We start from the raw sequence: 18445 nt of genomic DNA on the forward strand, positions 1-18445 counted from the left end.
AAGCCTGGCTTGGAGAACTTGGAGCATTACTTTGCTAGTGTGTGAGATGAGTGCAATTGTACGGTAGTTTGAGCATTCTTTGGCATTGCCTTTCTTTGGGATTGAAATGAAAACTGACCTTTTCCAGTCCTGTGGCCACTGCTGAGTTTTCCAAATTTGCTGGCATATTGAGTGCAGCACTTTCACAGCATCATCTTTTAGGATTTGAAGTAGCTCAACAGGAATTCCATCACCTCCACTAGCTTTGTTCATAGTGATGCTTCCTAAGGTCCACTAGACTTCACATTCCATGATGTCTAGGTCTAGGTGAGTGAGCACACTGTCGTGAATTTTCACTGGGTCATGAAGATCTGTTTTGTATAGTTTTCTGTGTATTCTTGCCACCTCTTCTTAATATCTTCTGTTTCTGTTAGGTCCATATCATTTCTGTCCTTCATTGTGCCCATCTTTGCATGAAAAGTTCCCTTGGTATCTCTAATTTTCTTAAAGAGATCTCTAGTCTTTCTCATTCTATTGTTTTCCTCTATTTCTCTATTTCCTCTGTCTCTTTGTATTGAGGAAGGCTTTCTTATCTCTCCTTGCTATTCTGGGAACTCCGCATTCAAATAGGTATATCTTTCCTTTTCTCCTTTGATATTTGCTTGTCTTTTCATAGCTGTTTGTAAGGCCTCCTCACAGAACTATTTTGTCTTTTTGCGTTTCTTTTTCTTGGAGATGGTCTTGATCTCTGTTTCCTGTACAATGTCACAAACCTCGGCCCATAGTTTTTCAGGTACTCTATCAGATCTAATCCCTTGAATCTATTTGTCACTTCCAAATAGTGACAAATAGTTGTAAGAGATTTGATTTAGGTCATACCTGAATAGTCTAGTGGTTTTCCCTACTTTCTTTAATTTAAGTCTGAATTTGGCAATAAACATTTCATGATCTGAGCCACAGTCAGCTCCCAGTCTTGTTTTTGCTGACGTATAGGGCTTCTCCATCTTTGGCTGCAAAGAATATAATCAGTCTGATTTCAGTGTTGACCATCTGGTGATGTCCATGTGTAGAGTCTTCTCTTGTGTTGTTGGAAGAGGGTGTTTACTATGACCGGTGCCGGTACGTTCTCATGGCAAAATTCTGTTAGCCTTTGCCCTGTTCTATTTTTGGTCTTCACGGAAAGTGAACTATTTGGTGAACATGCATCTTCATTATAAACTGAAATTACATTGTAATTATGTGAAGGGAAAATGTCAAATACTTAGGAGTTGGCTACATTTGGGGAGATAACACTCTGTGCTTTAAAGCTGTGTAATGCCTGGAAGAACAATTTACCTTAATAATAGCCCAATGGATTTAGTGAGATCCAGTATTTATATTATTTTAAGCATCATCATTGCTGGTCAGATAACTCTTATCATTGTTAAGCTGTTTGAGCAGGAGTTAAACAGTGGGTTGGAAGATCATTCATTTATTCCTCTTAAATAGGTATGACAGAAAATATTGGCTAACTACAAGTTACTAAACTGGAGAAGTTCTTTTAAAAGATGAGAATATGTGATTAGCTAAGAAAGACAAACGTATCTCACATGAGACAAACAGGAAGTAGAAGTTTGAGATGGCTTGTTCTCTGTGCTGGATCAAAGCAAATATTAATTTTTGCAACTGATAAAAGGTTACAGAAGCACAGGTAGTCCAAAATGGTTGATGACTTGAACATATGAGTTAGGGCAACACAAATATTCTATGTTATTCTAAGTAAAAATGTATTACCTTACGTAGTGGAACTTTCGACATGGCACTTCAGTAGGTTGTTTAAAGTACATGTTTTGCTTTGCTTTTAATGCCTCCCTTTTTAGTGACTCCTCCAGTTATTCTGCTCATAAAGCCCTTTTGCTGCTACATTTGTCACAGATGTTTTACGTAATCATTGCCAGGGGCTCTGAAAAACGGAGAAGAAATTAGTTACTACCTTTTTGGAAGGAGAGGATACACCAAGGGTAGCATCTTGGCCTGTTTATAAAGCCAACTGGGCTCTTACCCCAGCCCTGACACTGTGTAGCCCTGGCAACTGTATCAGCTATTCTAAGGAAAAGTGACTTTGTGCTGCATCAGAAGGCACCCCTGTATTCCTATTTCTTCCTCAAGGAAGTGAGGATTCTTTAGTCTCTTTCCCAAGGGAATTGAAAGACCAAAGTAATAAAGACAGCTAAGTTTAGGGAAAACTGAAGTGCCTGTCTATTCCTTGTTCCTACTATCTGCTGACTTGCTTCAATCAGTTACTTAGTTACTACTTCTTGCTTTGTTACTGCAGCTTGTTTTAAAGGTCTTAGTTTGTCTTACTCTCTGATGGCCTTGTTTTTTTTTTTTTTTTTAAACCAGGAAGGTTGTAGATTTGATCTGCAATCTTAACAGAGATGTTCCATTCAGTTTCAGGGACTATTTTAGTTAGGAATAAAAAAAAAAAAAAAAAAAAAGATGAGAAAATGTCTAGTAAGCGAGACATACAGGTAAGTAGACAGAATACAGTGCGATATGAACACAAATGGAAGTACTCAGTTATTTATATGTACGGAATTAAACAGCAGAGAAAAAGAAGTGGGGTTAGGAAAGGCTTCAAAGAGGAAATGGTACCTGATCTAGGTTTTGAAACATGGAAAAGAAATTTTCCCAGGCAGGAAACTGGCAGCAGGAATTCCAGGATAAAGAATCAGGGATCCCAGTGCTTTCTTATGACTAAATGGAAACCAATGTTTTGGTATTTTTTTAAATGCATTCCTCTTACAAAATAATAAGAACCACATGACCTTTTCAGACTTTTCTTATGGAAAAATTTCTAGATATAAAAAGTATACAGAATAGTATTATGAACCCCCATGTGCCTGTCACCCAGCTTCAACATGAAAAGCACTTTGCCAGGGACTTCCCTGGTGGTCCAGTGGCTAAGACTCCATGCTCCCAATGCAGGAGACCTGGGTTTAATCCCTGTTCAGGAAACTTGATCCTGCATGTTACAACAAAGATGGAAGATTCCGTGTGGTGTGACTAAGACCTGGTGGAGCTAAATAAATAAATATTAAAAACAGAAAAACTTTGCTATTCTTGTTTCATGTAAAGCTCTGTTTCTGCCTCACCTATTCCTTGGTTAAGTTTTTAAAATTTCTTTTTATTTGGGGGAAAATTTGCTTTACAGCATTGTGTTGGTTCCTGCTGAACGGCAACACAAATCAGTCATACGGTTAGTTTTTAATATTTCACTTTTTAGGTAAAGTGTGTATAAACATAATATACACGTCTTAATTGTACTTTTTAAGATACACAATATTTCCATGACCCCTGAAAATTCCCTCATGCCTCTTCTAATCAGTTTCCACCTCCATTCTCGTTTTTCCCCACTTTTGTTATTTTTTTTACCATAGATTAGTTTTGCCTATTCTAGAACTTTAGATAAGGAATTATGCAGTATATACTTCTTGTTTTGTCAGCTTCTTTTGTTGAACGTATTGACTTAGATTCATCCAAGTGTTTCCTCATTATGTCGTGTATCCATGTTCTTCATTCCTTTTAACTGTTGAGTAGTGTTCCACTGTATGAATATAACAGAGTTTGTTATCTTTTCCTGTTGACGGACATTTGGTTTGTTTCACTCTTTGGCTGTTATGAGTAAAACTGCCATAAACACTCCTGTCTAAGTCTCTGCCTAGACAGTTTGGCCTTTCTCGTAGATAAATACCTAAGAATAGAATTGCTGGATCAAAATGCAGTTGTGTGGAATAGTACTCAGCCGTTAGAAAGAATGAAATAATGCCATTTGCAGCAACATGGATGGACCTGGAGATTGTCATACTGACTGAAGTAAGTCAGACGGAGAAGGAGAAATATTGTATGGCACCCCTATACGTGGAATCTACAGAGGAATGAATGATGCAAGTGGGCTTACAAAACAAAGACTCACAGACTTAGAGAACAAGCTTACAGTTGCTGATGGGGAGAAGGATCAGGGAAGAGATAGTTAGGGAGTTTGGGACTGACATGTACACACTGCTATATTTGCAATGGATAACCAGCAAGGTCCTGCTGTATAGTATGTGGAACTCTGCTCAATATTATGTGGCAGTCTGGTTGGGAGGGGAGTTTGGGGGAGAATGGCTACATGTATATGTATGGCTGAGTCCGTTTACTCTTCACCTGAAACTATCACAACAGTGTTAATTGGCTAAACCCCAGCCCAAAATAAAAAATTTAAAAAAAAAAAAATCAGTTGTGTATGTAACTTTTATCAAGTCAGAACTGCCAGATGTGACAGTACCATTTTGCAGAGCCCCTCAGTCCTCTCACCCCTGAGAGTTCTGGTTGCTTGATGTCCTCACCAACATTCATTATTGTTAGTCTTTGTAACTTTAGCTGTTCCATTTTGTTTTGGTGGTATTTCATTGTGATTTTGATCATGCACTTTCCAGATGACTAATAAGGTTGACTACTTTTTGTGTGCTTACTGTCTTCCTTTATAGTTGAAATCATGTAAATCTTCTGACTGTTTCAACATTGTTTTCAGCTATTCTCCAGTCAATTTGTGTTTGTTAACAAACCCGTCAGGAGTATAATTAACAATAAAAATACATCTTTTGGTCAATCTGGAGAGAATTTTAACAGCAAGCCATCTTTAACTATATTAAATGTTCTAGTCAATGAAAATAGCATAACCCTTAGTTTATTTAGGTTTTGTCTTCTCACAGCAATGCTTTGTAGATTTCAGGGTAGAAGTCATACATGGTGTGATTCCTTTTTGAGGAGAGAAAGTACTCCCCCTCCCCCCAAAAGAATACTCACCCAAAGTGTTAACTGTTGACAGGATTCTCTTTGGGTGGAGGATTGATGACCAAAATACTTATCTCCTTTGTATTTTCTAAACTTCCTACAATTGTCCTGTATCAATTTTATAGTAAGAAAACAAATTCTAAAAAGAGAACTATTTTGTCATTGGTTTATGACAATTTTTTTTTTTTTTAAACTAGGACCAATTCAGTTTTCTTTATAAAGGTCCTTGCCTTTTTTGCTTATAGTGTTGTGTATGGGTAGCTACTAATAAATTCTCTCTGATGTCATTCAAACATTATTGTAATATATTCTGTTTTCTAATAGGCATTAAAATATATAGGGAACAAAGTCAGAAGGCAAAGGATGTGGGGAGGTGGCCCAAAGAAAACCAAAATAGAAGAAGCAAGAGAGCTCCTGGCTTCTACCATTCTGACCCACGTACCAGTGAGTAAATCCTTTGCAGTTGTGAATACTGATCATTGTGGGATCCATGAACTTCTGTTTGAGTACAAGTTTACATTAATTGAAGTCTAATTCCATAAGAAAAGAGAGAAGCCTAAAGAGGACTCTACTATGGACTGCCCTGGAAATAATCTTCCATTATCAACAGTTTATTTGTACTTAGAGAATGTTAGCTATATTATGTCGTCATCTGATCATGTTTATTGTCTTGATTTCTTCTTTCAATCCAAAATTTTAGTTTTTTCTTTGATATTCAAATATATATTAGCAATGCTGCTAGATTTCGTTTCTGAAGGTCAGACATGGTGTCTTAGATATTTTTAAATAAATTAAAAACAAGCTTACAGTTTCTTGCCTATATGTGTAACTTTTTGGAAAATTGTGGTAAAACATACAAAAAATAGCATGTACTCTTTTTATGTGTATGTTTCTGTGGAGTTATGTACATTCTCACTGTTATGTTACCATCACTACCATAGATACTTATTAAAATATTAGATGGGCTTATCTTCTAGACCTTGAGCTCACATTGTCCAGTTTCCTTCACTTAGAATGCAGATGCTCAGGTCCAGAAAAGCTGGATGCTTTTCCTTGTCATCCAGCTGGTTAGTGGTCAGAGAGAGAGAGAGCTAAAATCTCATCTTCTGACCCTTGAAACAGGGCTTAATATTTATTTTTATTAACTTATTATTAAACAGAGTTCAGCCATATTGGCAAGAGTCATTCTTCCCCTACCCTCACTTAATACATATGTACTCTTTCTAAGTTATAAAATTGTTAGTCAGACTTATCTTGTTAACCAAATAGTCTGGTTTATGTTGACATTTAGCATGTGTATTATTCACAGATGATCTAATTTGAGAATTGCACACTTTACCTTCAGGGGCTGATTATGAATAATGAAAAGTTGAGGGAACAGTAGAAGTGAACTGTGACCACCTACACACATGAAGATACAACTTTCTTAGTTTGAAACACCTTGTTAGCCAAATAATGCGGGTCTATGACTTTGCCCTTTTGCTGCCATTTGTGTGTGCCCTTGATCTGATTCAGAGAATTAGGAAAGTAAAACAAATTTTATAATATGAATTCTTTATAAGCAAGCCTATGAAATATTCCTTAGAATTGACAGAAACTTAGACTACTCTCAGTACTCATTGTTTGGGATGTAGAGAAAGAATTTACCTACTTATCTAAGATTTTTGTCTGTCCAAATAAACCAGTGCAATGATTTCGCCAGTTTTGATTTAACTTACTGATTGGGCTAGATTCATTTATGTAGATTTCAGTTGTACAAGAGAAAATTGAATAGAGCATTTGCAGCAATTTACTTATCAATCTGTTTATTTATTCTATAGATATTTGCTGAGTTCTGACAGTGTTTTAGTCCCATTCCTGTTATTTATCGTTGCACAGCAAATATTTCCAAAACTTAGTAGCTTGAGATAACTGTTTATTGCTCTCTCTCAGGATTCTCAGGTCTGAAGGGGCTCAGTGATAGGGAGGGAGGTTCTTTTTTATTTTTTTAAATTTTTATTTATTTAGCGGCATCAGGTCTTAGTTGTCGCACATAGCTCTAGAGCACGTGGGCCTAGTCGTTGTAGCTCACAGGCTTAATTGCATCACGTCATGTGGGATCTTAGTTCCCCAGCCAGAGATCAAACCTGTGTCCCCTGCATTGGAAGGAGGGTTCTTAACCACTGGACCACCAGGGAGGTCCCAGGAAGGAGGTTCTTGACATGAGTCTTATGAAGTTGCAGGCAGAATAGCAGCTGAGGGTGGAGTCATCCAAAGGCTTGACTGGGCTGAACATCAAAGATGTGTCATGAATCACATCTCTGACTCCTCACTGCCTTTCCCAGTGGCCCTTTTCTCCCCAGCAGAGTGTCCGAGACTTCTCATTTGGTGCTTCAGGACTCTTAAAAGGAAAGAAGTGGAAACTGCTAGTTTACAAGCCAACCCAAAGATGGTGATTAACTCTACCTCTTCATAAAGGAATGGCGTGAAACACATAGGGAGGGAAGGAGTTGATGGTGGTCATCTTTGAAGAAAAACTGCCACAAGTATTGAGTACAAAGATGGAAAGTCATCATCTCAGCTTTTAGAAAGTTTATAGACTGGTTGAGTTTTTTGAATAAGAAGAATTGTAACAATTCATTTTTCTCTTATTTAAATATTATAGCAGTGGTTATTTTCTTGAGGCACCTTAAATTTTAATGTGTAGAGTCTTAAACATTTTTCTCTAATTTCTGAATTACAGGTTAAAGAATTCAATTTCCGAGCCAAATGTATCTATACTGCAGTGATGGTGAGAAGAGTAATTCTGGCCCAAGGAGATAATAAAGTTGATGACAGAGATTATTATGGTAACAAGAGGTTGGAGTTGGCAGGACAGGTGATTTAACTATTTTATGTCAAATCTTATTTTCCTCAATAAAAGTTAATTTGCTATTCATTTTAGATAGGAGGAAGAAACAGTTGAATGGAATATAGGTTTGTATATTGGAATATAAACATTCATACGTGACTTACTATGTCTTTGACTTAAGAATTTCTTGAACTGTGAAAACTCTTAGCTCTTTAAATATGTTGGTAATGTTACCTATATCATATCTTTTTTGAGATGTTTATTTACTCTCATTGTGTTTAATGTAGAAAGTGATGTATGATATTAAGTAGTATCATTTATTCAGTTAACAGATGTCTATTAAACTTCTACCATGTGCCAGGCATAGTTATACAAACTGGGTAGAGAGGAAAAATAAGGCAGACAAAGGTCCCTTTTCTATCTTGGGGCTTAAAAGAAGTGCCTTGATATGGTGGTCTCTGTTAATGTCCTACTTAGAGTTTACTAAATTCTTCAGTCTGTAAATTTATGTCTAACTAAATTTGAGACATTTTTGGAACTTATTTCTTCAAATATCTTTTTATATTCTCTCTTGTCCTTCTAACTCAGATTATCTTGTTTGAGCCTTTGATATTGAGGCTCTGTTAATTTCTTTCCCCAAGTTTAGCTCTCTTCTTCAGGTTGGATAATTTCTATTGATCTATTTTCACGTTCCCTAATTTTTCTTATGTTGTCTGTAACATGCTTATTACACTGATCCAATTAATTTTTTAGTTTAGATGTGGTTGTTTTCAGTTCTAGAAATTTCATTCTGGTACTTTTAGCTTCAGTTTTCTCTACTGAGATTTCTTATTTGTTTATTCATCACAACCATGTTTTCATTTACATCCCTGAACCTTAACAACTGTTTTAGAATTCTGGTCTCATTCCAACAACTCAGTCATCTTAGAATCAATCTCTTGATTAAATCAATCGCTTAATGAAATATCTCTTTGAAAAAGTGATATATATTTTAAGCTGAGCCCTCAGACATTCCAGCTGAGACTTGAGAGGAGAATCCAGTCTCACACAACCTCTGGAACTGCATTCTATTAAGAGACCTGCATGAGCAACATATGTCTTCAGGCAGTGCCCTTATTGGAGGAACTGGAAGAAGACCAGTGTTTCTGGAGTGTGAGGTGTGGGGGTGGTGAGAGAGGACATTGGAGAACTAGCATCACATGCCATGGGAAGGGGTTTGGATTTAATTCCTCCTGCAGTAGAGAATCACAAGAGAGTTATAATCAGGGAAGTGACACCATCAATTTCAGTTTAAAAGATCTTATTTGGATCTTTCTTGGAACCTGCCAAGAAAGTCCGGTTAGGAGACTGTGGCAGTATTCCAGATGAGTGATGGTGGCTGGGATCATAACCGCAGGTATTAATTACCACATCTAAAATGTAAAAAACTGGAATTATAATTGTATCAGTTTTTTCTGAGAAAAAAAATTAACACCTGGAATACTTGGGAAGTTGTTTGGTCAATGGCTAAAGGCTAACAGGTGGGCTCTTGGCCACCTTCAGATTGACCACAGTTCAGGGGATTGCTTGTGTGTATCCCCGTCACCAACAATCCCAATTTTTTTACAGATCTTTATAATTGGAAAAGAAATCTTGATGTTCAACTAGCCCTTTAAAAAATGTTGGTTGTTTGGAGGACTAAGGAATGGAGTTGAGAGGGGAGAGAAAAAGACTATCCTGTTGCTTAAAAAATTAGACTTAAAAAGAGGGTTCCCATATGCAAGAAAACACTGCTTTATAAACAGTGTAAAAACATAAAAGGCATTGTGTTGGCAAAAATGTGTAAAAACAGTAGCTGCTAATTTCACACCCCATGGGATGAGGGAGTATGAATGTGCTTCAGCTTTAGATAACAGAGCTGTATCCACTGGCCAGGCGGGTTCACAGAGCCTTCCCTCAGTCTCACTGCCACCAGAGGGCTGGCCGGCTGGCCGCCAATAGAGGTGTTAGCAAAACCTACCGGTTTCAGGCTTAATCTTTGCACCTACCTTTTCTCTTTCGGTAATGTGTTCATTATTTGCTGAGCATTACTCTATTCTTTGTCTGCAGATGTTTTTGTTTCTAATGCAGCTTGCTTTGTATGGGTGAGATATGGAACGGCACCAAAATCCGGCACCCTGGAAAGCCAGGGATTTCCACCCGGTGACAAAAGAATGCCGTCTTGACTTCAGAGATTGCCTAATCCCAGCTGTTCTGATAATGTAATTAAGGCTGCCTAATGTCTTTAATTTTGCAACCAGTTTGTGTGAAAAGGAGAATTTGGCACTCTGAAGGCTTAAACACTAAATAGCAATCTCAAGACGCCTAATTAGAATTCTCTGACATTAAGCTAATTGGTGAAACTGTATTTCAGCAGCTTAACTTCTTTATTAATTTTTTTTAGCATTTTCATTGAAAATCAATTGATGAGCTGTCAGCATTTTTTCTTAAATATAACTTGCTCTTTAGTGCTCCTGTCTTAGGCAGGTTGAAAGGCCTCATGCCAACAGTGAGAGGTATTGAATATTATAATATCACCAACATTCCATCCCTTTTCATCATTTTACTCTTGACCTAAATAATGTGGCTTATTGTGGGAACAGGCCTTGTAGCTTCTTACTGCTCTGTGAACTGGAGCACGTTATTTCTCATGAAGAAATTTGAAGGATGGAGAAATTTATTAATGAGGCTGTAGTTTTGTTGAGTGTACTCTTACTCTTTACTTGTTTAGTACTGGAGCATTTCCTTGTACTTGAATCAGGCTACACACAAATTCATCTGGGATCCCCAAGAAAACTTTGTTGCAATTTGAGACACAAAAGTCTTAAGTGTAAGGGACTAATTAAAACAGAGCTGAGCTTTTGTGGTTAAAGGTTAAGGGCATTTGCTTCTGTTCAGGATACTTATTCAAGTCCCTTTGCCAGTTTCCACAGGAAGTTGCTGAAATGGGCTTGTCCATCCCTCTCTTCCCCTGCACCTGCTTCCATTCCCATATTCTTTTTCATGAAGGAAACTGCTGGGTCTGAGTGGAAGAAAAGATTAAGCTCTCAGAGGAGGAAGTTTTCTTTTTAGAACACTTCTGACATGGTAAATCAAGGACCCTGGCTTTCCCATCTGCAAAGTTGATTTTGTAGAAAAGTGGAAGGATGTGTCTCTCTTAAGGGAGAAGAGTGTAAAACCACATTCTACCTAGGAAATGCTTTCTTCAACAGTGGCTGGAAGAGAAGATTCATTGGCTTTCATATCTTCTAAATTATGAATCAAAAAACTACCTGTGGGTTGTAAACATTCAAGAATACAGTGTGGAATTTGGAAAATCTTTAGCTTATAAGATTTCCCTGAACTTCAGAATTCCTAAAGTTCAGAATTCCTGAATTATGTAAGGAGTGCATATATAATGTCCTCCGATACTACATTACTATTGTGCTAGGTAGCTTAAATTACATACATATCCAACTGTTTTATTCCTCTATAAAGGAATAAAAAACAAATGTAATTGATTTTTCAGGGGAATTTAAGTAGTTGTAATTTTATATTTGATTATTGAAGAAGTATGCCTATTATTTTTTGGTCATAAGCCACTTACTTAGTTTTGTGAACTGTCTATAAGCAGTGTTCTGGTTTTGTCTGTTGCTGCATTGTATGGTATCTATTGCAAAACTGAAGACAACCACCATTGTCTTAAGTGGCTTAAGACAGCCACCATTCTGTTATATCTGACGATTTTGTGGGTCAGGAATTCAGGCAAGATCCAGCTGTGTAACTCTTCTGTATCACATGGAGCTCGATTGGTAGTGTTCTGCTGGAGGTGGTGGGATTCCCAGAAGGCTGGGCTCAGCTCCGTCTTGACCATGCCAGCACTATGACATCAGAGTGGCTCAGGACTCAAGTGAGTTTCCCATGCACAGGAGAATCTGCATGACCTTAGTGAGTTCGTCTTAAAAGTCACATCTTCACTAACTTTATTGAAAAAAAGCAGTCACAGCCCTTGCCTGAATTGGGGCAGTAGGAGGCATCGCAAGCAGAGATTTGGGCAAAGTTTATTTACATAATCCTGGGGTTTTCTCTCAAGATTAAGTGGGTAGTGGATTTGAGGATGTAAATTTTATTTGTGGTTATCTCCTTTCTGTGACTTTCCCCTCACTTTCCAGCTACTGTGGTGGCTGGTATCTTCTCCCTCTGATCCTTCAGTCCAGTAAGACTGTGGGTCTTTCTCTGAGTTTTAGCTTCTAATGTCACCTGGACCCTTTTTGCTAATGTATTCTACTCTTAGTTGAAAAGCCTTCAAAATGGAAATGCATTTTTGATAAGTATCAAGTTTCCTCCAGTTTCTATCTGTATTTACTCTCCAGTGCTGTCAAATAGTTTTAATATTTTGTCCAGAGTTTATAATTTTTATCAACAAATGAGTCTGGTAGGAGCTGCTTCCATCAATTCTGAAACAGAACCGTTCTAGTCTATTTTTATGACTTTCCGTTCCCCATCCTACTGATTTGTTTTCCATGGTTAACATGGTTTAATGTCATTTATTTTCTAATTTTTAACATAAAGAGTAAAAGCAAAAATGTCACATATATGTAAGTTATGAAGGTGACAGATCACCTCAAATCCACTACCAGTTTAAGTAATTCTTAATAATTGACCACCAGTTGCCATTTCATTTACTTATATATTTTTTCCATACTCTGTCCTTCTCTTTCTCCTACTATCCTGAATTTGTGTATTTATTGTTTTCTTTTTTATTCTATCATTTATTTAAAAATTTAAAAATATTTATTACAGTGTACATTTTGCTTTTTTTAAATTGAAGTATAGTTTATTTAGTGTTGCATTTAAGATGTACAGCAAAGTGATTTAGTTTACGTGTGTGTGTGTGAGTATACTATATTTATATTCCTTTTCAGATTATTTTCCATTTTAGGTTATTACAAGATACCAAATATAATTCCCTGTGCTATACAGCAGGTCCTTGTTGTTTATCTATTTTATATATTGAGTATGTATCTGTTAATCCTAACTCCTAATTTATCCTCTCCCCACTCTTTCCTTTCTGGTAACCATAAGTTTGTTTTCTGCATCTGTGAGTATATTTCTGTTTTGTAAATAGGTTCATTTGTACCATTATTTTAGATTCCACATGTATCATACGGAGTGAAGTAAGTCAGGCAGAGAAAAACAACTGTCGTATGATATCACTTATGTTTAGAATGTTTTAATTTCATTCTTTTACATGTAGCTGTCCTCTTTTCCCAGCACAACTTATTGAAAAGACTGTTTTTTCTCCATTCAGTTCAGTTCAGTGGCTCAGTCGTGTCCGACTCTGCAACCCCATGAATCGCAGCACGCCAGGCCTCCCTGTCCATCACCAACTCCTGGAGTTCACTCAGACTCACATCCATAGAGTCAGTGATGCCATCCAGCCATCTCATTCTCTGTCGTCCCCTTCTTCTCCTGCCCCCAATCCCTCCCAACATCAGAGTCTTTTCCAATGAGTCAACTCTTCGCATGAGGTGGCCAAAGTACTGGAGCTTCAGCTTTAGCATCATTCCTTCCAAAGAAATCCCAGGGCTGATCTCCTTCAGAATGGATTGGTTGGATCTCCTTGCAGTCCAAGGGACTCTCAAGAGTCTTCTGCAACACCATAGTTCAGAAGCATCAATTCTTCAAGCTCAGCTTTCTCACAGTCCAACTCTCGCATACATACATGACCACAGGAAAAACCATAGCCTTGACTAGATGGACCTTAGTCGGCAAAGTAATGTCTCTGCTTTTGAATATGCTGTCTAGGTTGGTCATAACTTTTCTTCCAAGGAGTAAGTGTCTTTTAATTTCGTGGCTACAGTCACCATCTGCAGTGATTTTGGAGCCCCCCAAAATTGTCTGACACTGTTTCCACTGTTTCCCCATCTGTTTCCCATGAAGTGATGGGACCTGATGCCATTGTGTGTTCTTAAATATGTTTGGCTGCACTGCATGACGTGTGGGATCTTAGTGCCCCCACCAGGGATCAAACCCACACCCCTTGCACTGGAAGTCTGGAATCATAACCACTGGACTGCCAAAGAAGTTCCCCTATTGTGTATTCTTGCTTCCTTTGTCATAAATTAATTGACCATAAGTGTGTGGGTTTATTTCTGGGCTTTCTGTCCTATTCCAATGATCTCTGTTTTTTATGCTAGTGCCATACTGTTTTGATTATTGTAGCTTTGTAGTATAGTCTGAATTCAGGGAGTCTGATCCCTTCAGCTCTGTTCTTCTTTCTCAACATTATTTTTTTATTAAAACAGTTCAAAACTTGGCCTTCTCATCAATGTGGTTTCTCTTGTTGTGGAGTATGGAGTCTAGATGTGTGGGCTTGGTTGCTCCTCAGCATGTGGTATCTTCTGGACCAGGGATTGAGCCCATGCCCCCTGCATTCTCAGGTGAATTCTTAACCGCTGGACCACCAGGGAAGTTCCCTTAGGATTGTTTTGGCTATTTGGGATCTTGTTTCCGCACAAGTTTTTAAATTACTGGTTCTAGGTCTCTGAAAATTGCCATTGGTAATTTGATAGGGATTGCATTGAATCTGTAGTTTGCCTTGGGTAGTATGGTTGTTAACGGTTATTGATTCTTCCAGTCTAAGAGCTCAGTATTACTTTTGTATGTTTGAGTTTTATAAGAATAGATTCATATCATATACATTCTTTTGCAACTTTTTTCTTAACATTGTTTTAAAGATTCATCTATATTGTTTCACGTCACTGTATTTCACCTTCACATTCAATGTGTAAAGATATGATACATATGATAAATAACCCTTTATCCATCCTACTTATCAAGGCCATTGTATGACTTCTCTTTTTTAAAAACATTAACCTTCTTATTCATATCTTCTCTTGTCCATATGAAAGAGTTTCTGCAAATAGGATTGTCCAGTCATGGAATCAAGTTAAGCCTTCAGCTTGACTGAAGAGTGTCAAACTAGCTTCCCAAGTATTTGTTCATTGCATTGTATGTAAGACCTGATGGTCTCTATCCCGTAACTTAGTGTAAAAACTGAAAAATTTTTGTCTTGTCTAGCACTCTTGCCTGGAAAATCCCAAGGACAGAGGAGCCTGGTGGGCTGCAGTCCATGGGGTCGCTAAGAGTCGGACATGACTGAGCGACTTCACTCTCACTTTTCACTTTCATGCATTGGAGGAGGAAATGGCAGCCCACTCCAGTGTTCTTGCCTGGAGAATCCCAGAGACGGGAGAGCCTAGAGGGCTGCCGTCTCTGGAGTCTCACAGAGTCGGACACAACTGAAGCGACTTAGCAGCAGCAGCAGCAGTAGTGGGTGCAAAGTGCTATCTCCTTGTGGGCTTAATTTGCATTTCCTTCATTGCTAATGAAATTGAGTCTTTATGTTTCATATACTTATTGATCGTTTCTACTTTTTTCTTAAATATCTTTTGTGTTGTTTGTATTTTCCTTATTAATTTTAAGACTTTTTGGGTGTACTTTGGATCCAATTTTTTATGAGTTACATGTGTTGCTGGTATCTTCTTCCAGTCTGAATTATTTTTACTATTATGGGATCTTTTAATTATAGAAGTTTGTCATTTTAATTACATTCAATTTTGTCAGTCCTTTCTTCTTTTCAGTTGTACTTCTTATACTTTAAACTTATGCCTTTGTTATTTGTTCTTTAGTACTCTTGCCTGGAGAATCCCATGGACGGAGGAGCCTGGTAAGCTACAGTCCATGGGGTCGCTAAGAGTCGGACACGACTGAGCGACTTCACTTTCCCTTTTCACTTTCATGCATTGGAGAAGGAAATGGCAACCCACTCCAGTGTTCTTGCCTGGAGAATCCCAGGGACGGGGGAGCCTGGTGGGCTGCTGTCTATGGGGTCGCACAGAGTCGGACACGACTGACGCGACTTAGCAGCAGCAGCAGCAGTCTATCTGGAATGGGTTTTTGTGTGTAGAGTGAAGTAAGGAAAGGAGTTTCATTTGTTTTTGAAATGAATAACTGATTTTCCTAGCATTATTTATTTGTAGTCTTTCATTTCCTTGCAGATCTAAAGTGCTAAATGCTAAAGTGTCTTTACCATATAACAGATATTAATATATGTGTTGTTTATTTCTGGACTTTTTGTTCTGTTCGTTGGTAAGTTTATACATAAATCAATTCACTTGCCTTATTTTTCAGGACTGTCTGTCTCCTCTAGAGTCTTAGCTTTTCCATATTAATTTTAGAGTTAGCCTCCATTTTCATTAAAAACCTGGGGATTTTGATTAGAGTTGCATTGGAATTATAGATCAATTTGGGGAAAACTAGTAATCTTAAAATAGTATTTTCATCCATGAGTATTTTCTTCATTTATTTAGGTTTTCTTTGATGTCTTTCAATAAAGATTTATAATTGTCTCCATGAAAGCTTTGCACCTCTTTTGTTAGACTTACTCATTAGTATATTAGGGGTTTATTTTGCTAGATATTTGTAATATAAATATTAATAAGAAAAACCTCAAACCTATATAAAAATTAGCTTCCATGTTTTAATCACACAACTTTGGCTATCATCAATAGAAGTTAATCTGGTTTTATGTCCTCTTCAACTCTTTTCCTACTCGCCCCATTCCACAAATTCAGTTGTTTAAACAAATCCAAACCATCAAATCGTTTTAGCATTTTAAATAATCAAATCACATTCTGTAAGTACTTAAAAATGTGTCTCTAAAAGATACAATTTTAAAAAATTGTAACATCATTTTCACACATAAGATTTTTAAAGAATAATTGCTTAATGTCATTAAGCATCAATATCATCACTCATCAAATTTGAGTATTATGTATTCAGATTTCCCTGATTTCTTTATATTGTTGTTTAAAGTAGGATTATTCAAATAGAATCTAAACATGTTTCACATATTTCATTCAGTTGATGTCTCTTAAATTCCTTTTGATCAGTATGTATTCTGTGTGTGTGTGTCTGTCTTTGAAAAAACTGGACCTTTTTTGGTTTTGCTTCTACCCTCTCTCAGTGTGAGTTACCTTTGCCTGGGATCCTCGGCAGAAGGGTTTCCTGCCTTTTCTCCAGTGACGTAAAGGGTTTCTTCTCATGTAAGAGGAAGTCTAGGGAAGTAGGTAGAGTTTTGTTGCTTGTTGCAACAAAGGGGTCATTCTCATGTCTTCTTTCTCCTTCCAGTCTTTCCTGAGCACTCGTGGAATGAACTTCTAAGTATGGATCCTCTCGTGTCTGGAGCGCTGAAGAATTCTAAGCTTTCACGATAGCTCACATTTGGCATTCTAGCAGTCCTGAAAATTTGAGCTAATTTCTTCTTTTACGGCACACTTCTGCTCTGTCATGTGTCCCATCTCTTGGAGAGGCTTGACACTTCTGCAGTTTAGTTCCCCTGGTTGCCTTACAACTTACCTCTTTGTTAGAGTCAAGAAATTTTATGATTTTGTAGATGATTCATCTTTTAAAAAAAAGATTATCAGGGTGGGAAGGATGTTGTCTTGTGGCTTTCTACATTCTGGGTAGAAGCAGAACTTGCAAAATCTTTCTTAAGCTTTCCCCTTCCCCTCCAAGGTGTAATCTCCAACCTGATTTTTATGGTGTTTGTGTCTTTCCTTTTCATTTTGCCTGCTAGTTATCCTTCCTAAACAATATAGCTGATTATTGTGCTGAGTTTTGAACCCTATATAGAGTCACATCATATATATTCTTTTGGGCCTGGCTTCTCTCACTCAATATTATATTTTTAAGACTTAGCTGTGATTTTGTGGCCAGTTATTTTTTGTCCATTTTCAATGCTCTGTAGTATTCTGTTATATGAACATACTACAATTTGTTTAACTAAATAGTATTTGTGTGGTATCCAGTTTTTAACTGATACAAATAGTGCTGCTTTGAACATCTTGTGCATGTACCATGATGTACATAAAGACATTTCTGTAGGGTAGTGATTCTCAAGGGTACCCTTCCCCCACCAGCAACAGTGGCATTCTTAGAAACTTGTTAGAAATCAAAACTTTGGGGTTCTACCATAGACTTATGGAATCAGATACCAGAGGGGTATGGCCAGCAATTTGTGTTTTAATAATCCCTCAGTGTGATTACATGCAGGTTAAAGTTTGAGAACCATGGCTATAGAGGATGTACTTATGAGAGGAACTTTGGGGCCTAGGGATGGGCAGATAACTACAAGCTGATTGTTAGTGGTTATACAGTTCACATTTTTACCAGTGATGCAGGAAGGTTCAAATGGCACCCATCCTTGGTGCTGTCAGAATTTTTAACATTAATTCTTCTCCCCTGATCTTTTGTGGGTTTTAATAGTCTTTATTTGTAAAGTTAAAAATTAAGTCAGTGGAAACTTCGTCTGGGAGTAGCTGGTCTAAATGTCTTTGAATGCAGGGATTATGTCATAATCTTTGCTCATATTCTCAACACCAAGCATAGTGATAAGCACACAGCTAAGTACATGTTTATCATGTTGAATTTTTTAAATGTGTTTTTCCCAGTTTTAAGCAGTTTTGCCATCAGTTTTTTTAAACAAAGTTTAATAAAGACCTAAAATTTAGTAAATAAGCTAGTGATGCATTTTGAAAGTTCACCATATACTTTTTTTTTCTTTAGCTTTTATCTCTTCTTTTTGAAGATTTGTTCAAAAAATTTAATTCTGAAATGAAGAAGATTGCAGATCAGGTGATTCCTAAACAAAGAGCAGCCCAGTTTGACGTTGTGAAACATATGCGTCAGGACCAGATTACCAATGGCATGGTGAATGCCATTTCAACCGTAAGTCTTGATCCCTTGGGCACAGTT

The 18445-nt window shown here is 37.3% G+C and overlaps 1 protein-coding gene across 3 annotated transcripts in view; it reads left to right on the top strand.

Moving 5' to 3' along the window:
* Window positions 1-18445, top strand: part of POLR3B (RNA polymerase III subunit B) — a 115771-nt gene that overhangs the window by 28554 nt on the left and 68772 nt on the right. For all 3 annotated transcript variants that reach the window (XM_004006694.5, XM_042247168.2, XM_042247167.2), the window contains exons 11-13: window positions 5122-5241; window positions 7520-7654; window positions 18257-18418. In XM_004006694.5, the coding sequence (XP_004006743.1) occupies window positions 5122-5241; window positions 7520-7654; window positions 18257-18418 (417 nt within the window). The remainder of the gene's footprint in view (window positions 1-5121; window positions 5242-7519; window positions 7655-18256; window positions 18419-18445) is intronic.

Source organism: Ovis aries, chromosome 3 (assembly GCF_016772045.2).
Source record: "Ovis aries strain OAR_USU_Benz2616 breed Rambouillet chromosome 3, ARS-UI_Ramb_v3.0, whole genome shotgun sequence".
Classification (NCBI taxonomy): domain Eukaryota; kingdom Metazoa; phylum Chordata; class Mammalia; order Artiodactyla; family Bovidae; genus Ovis; species Ovis aries.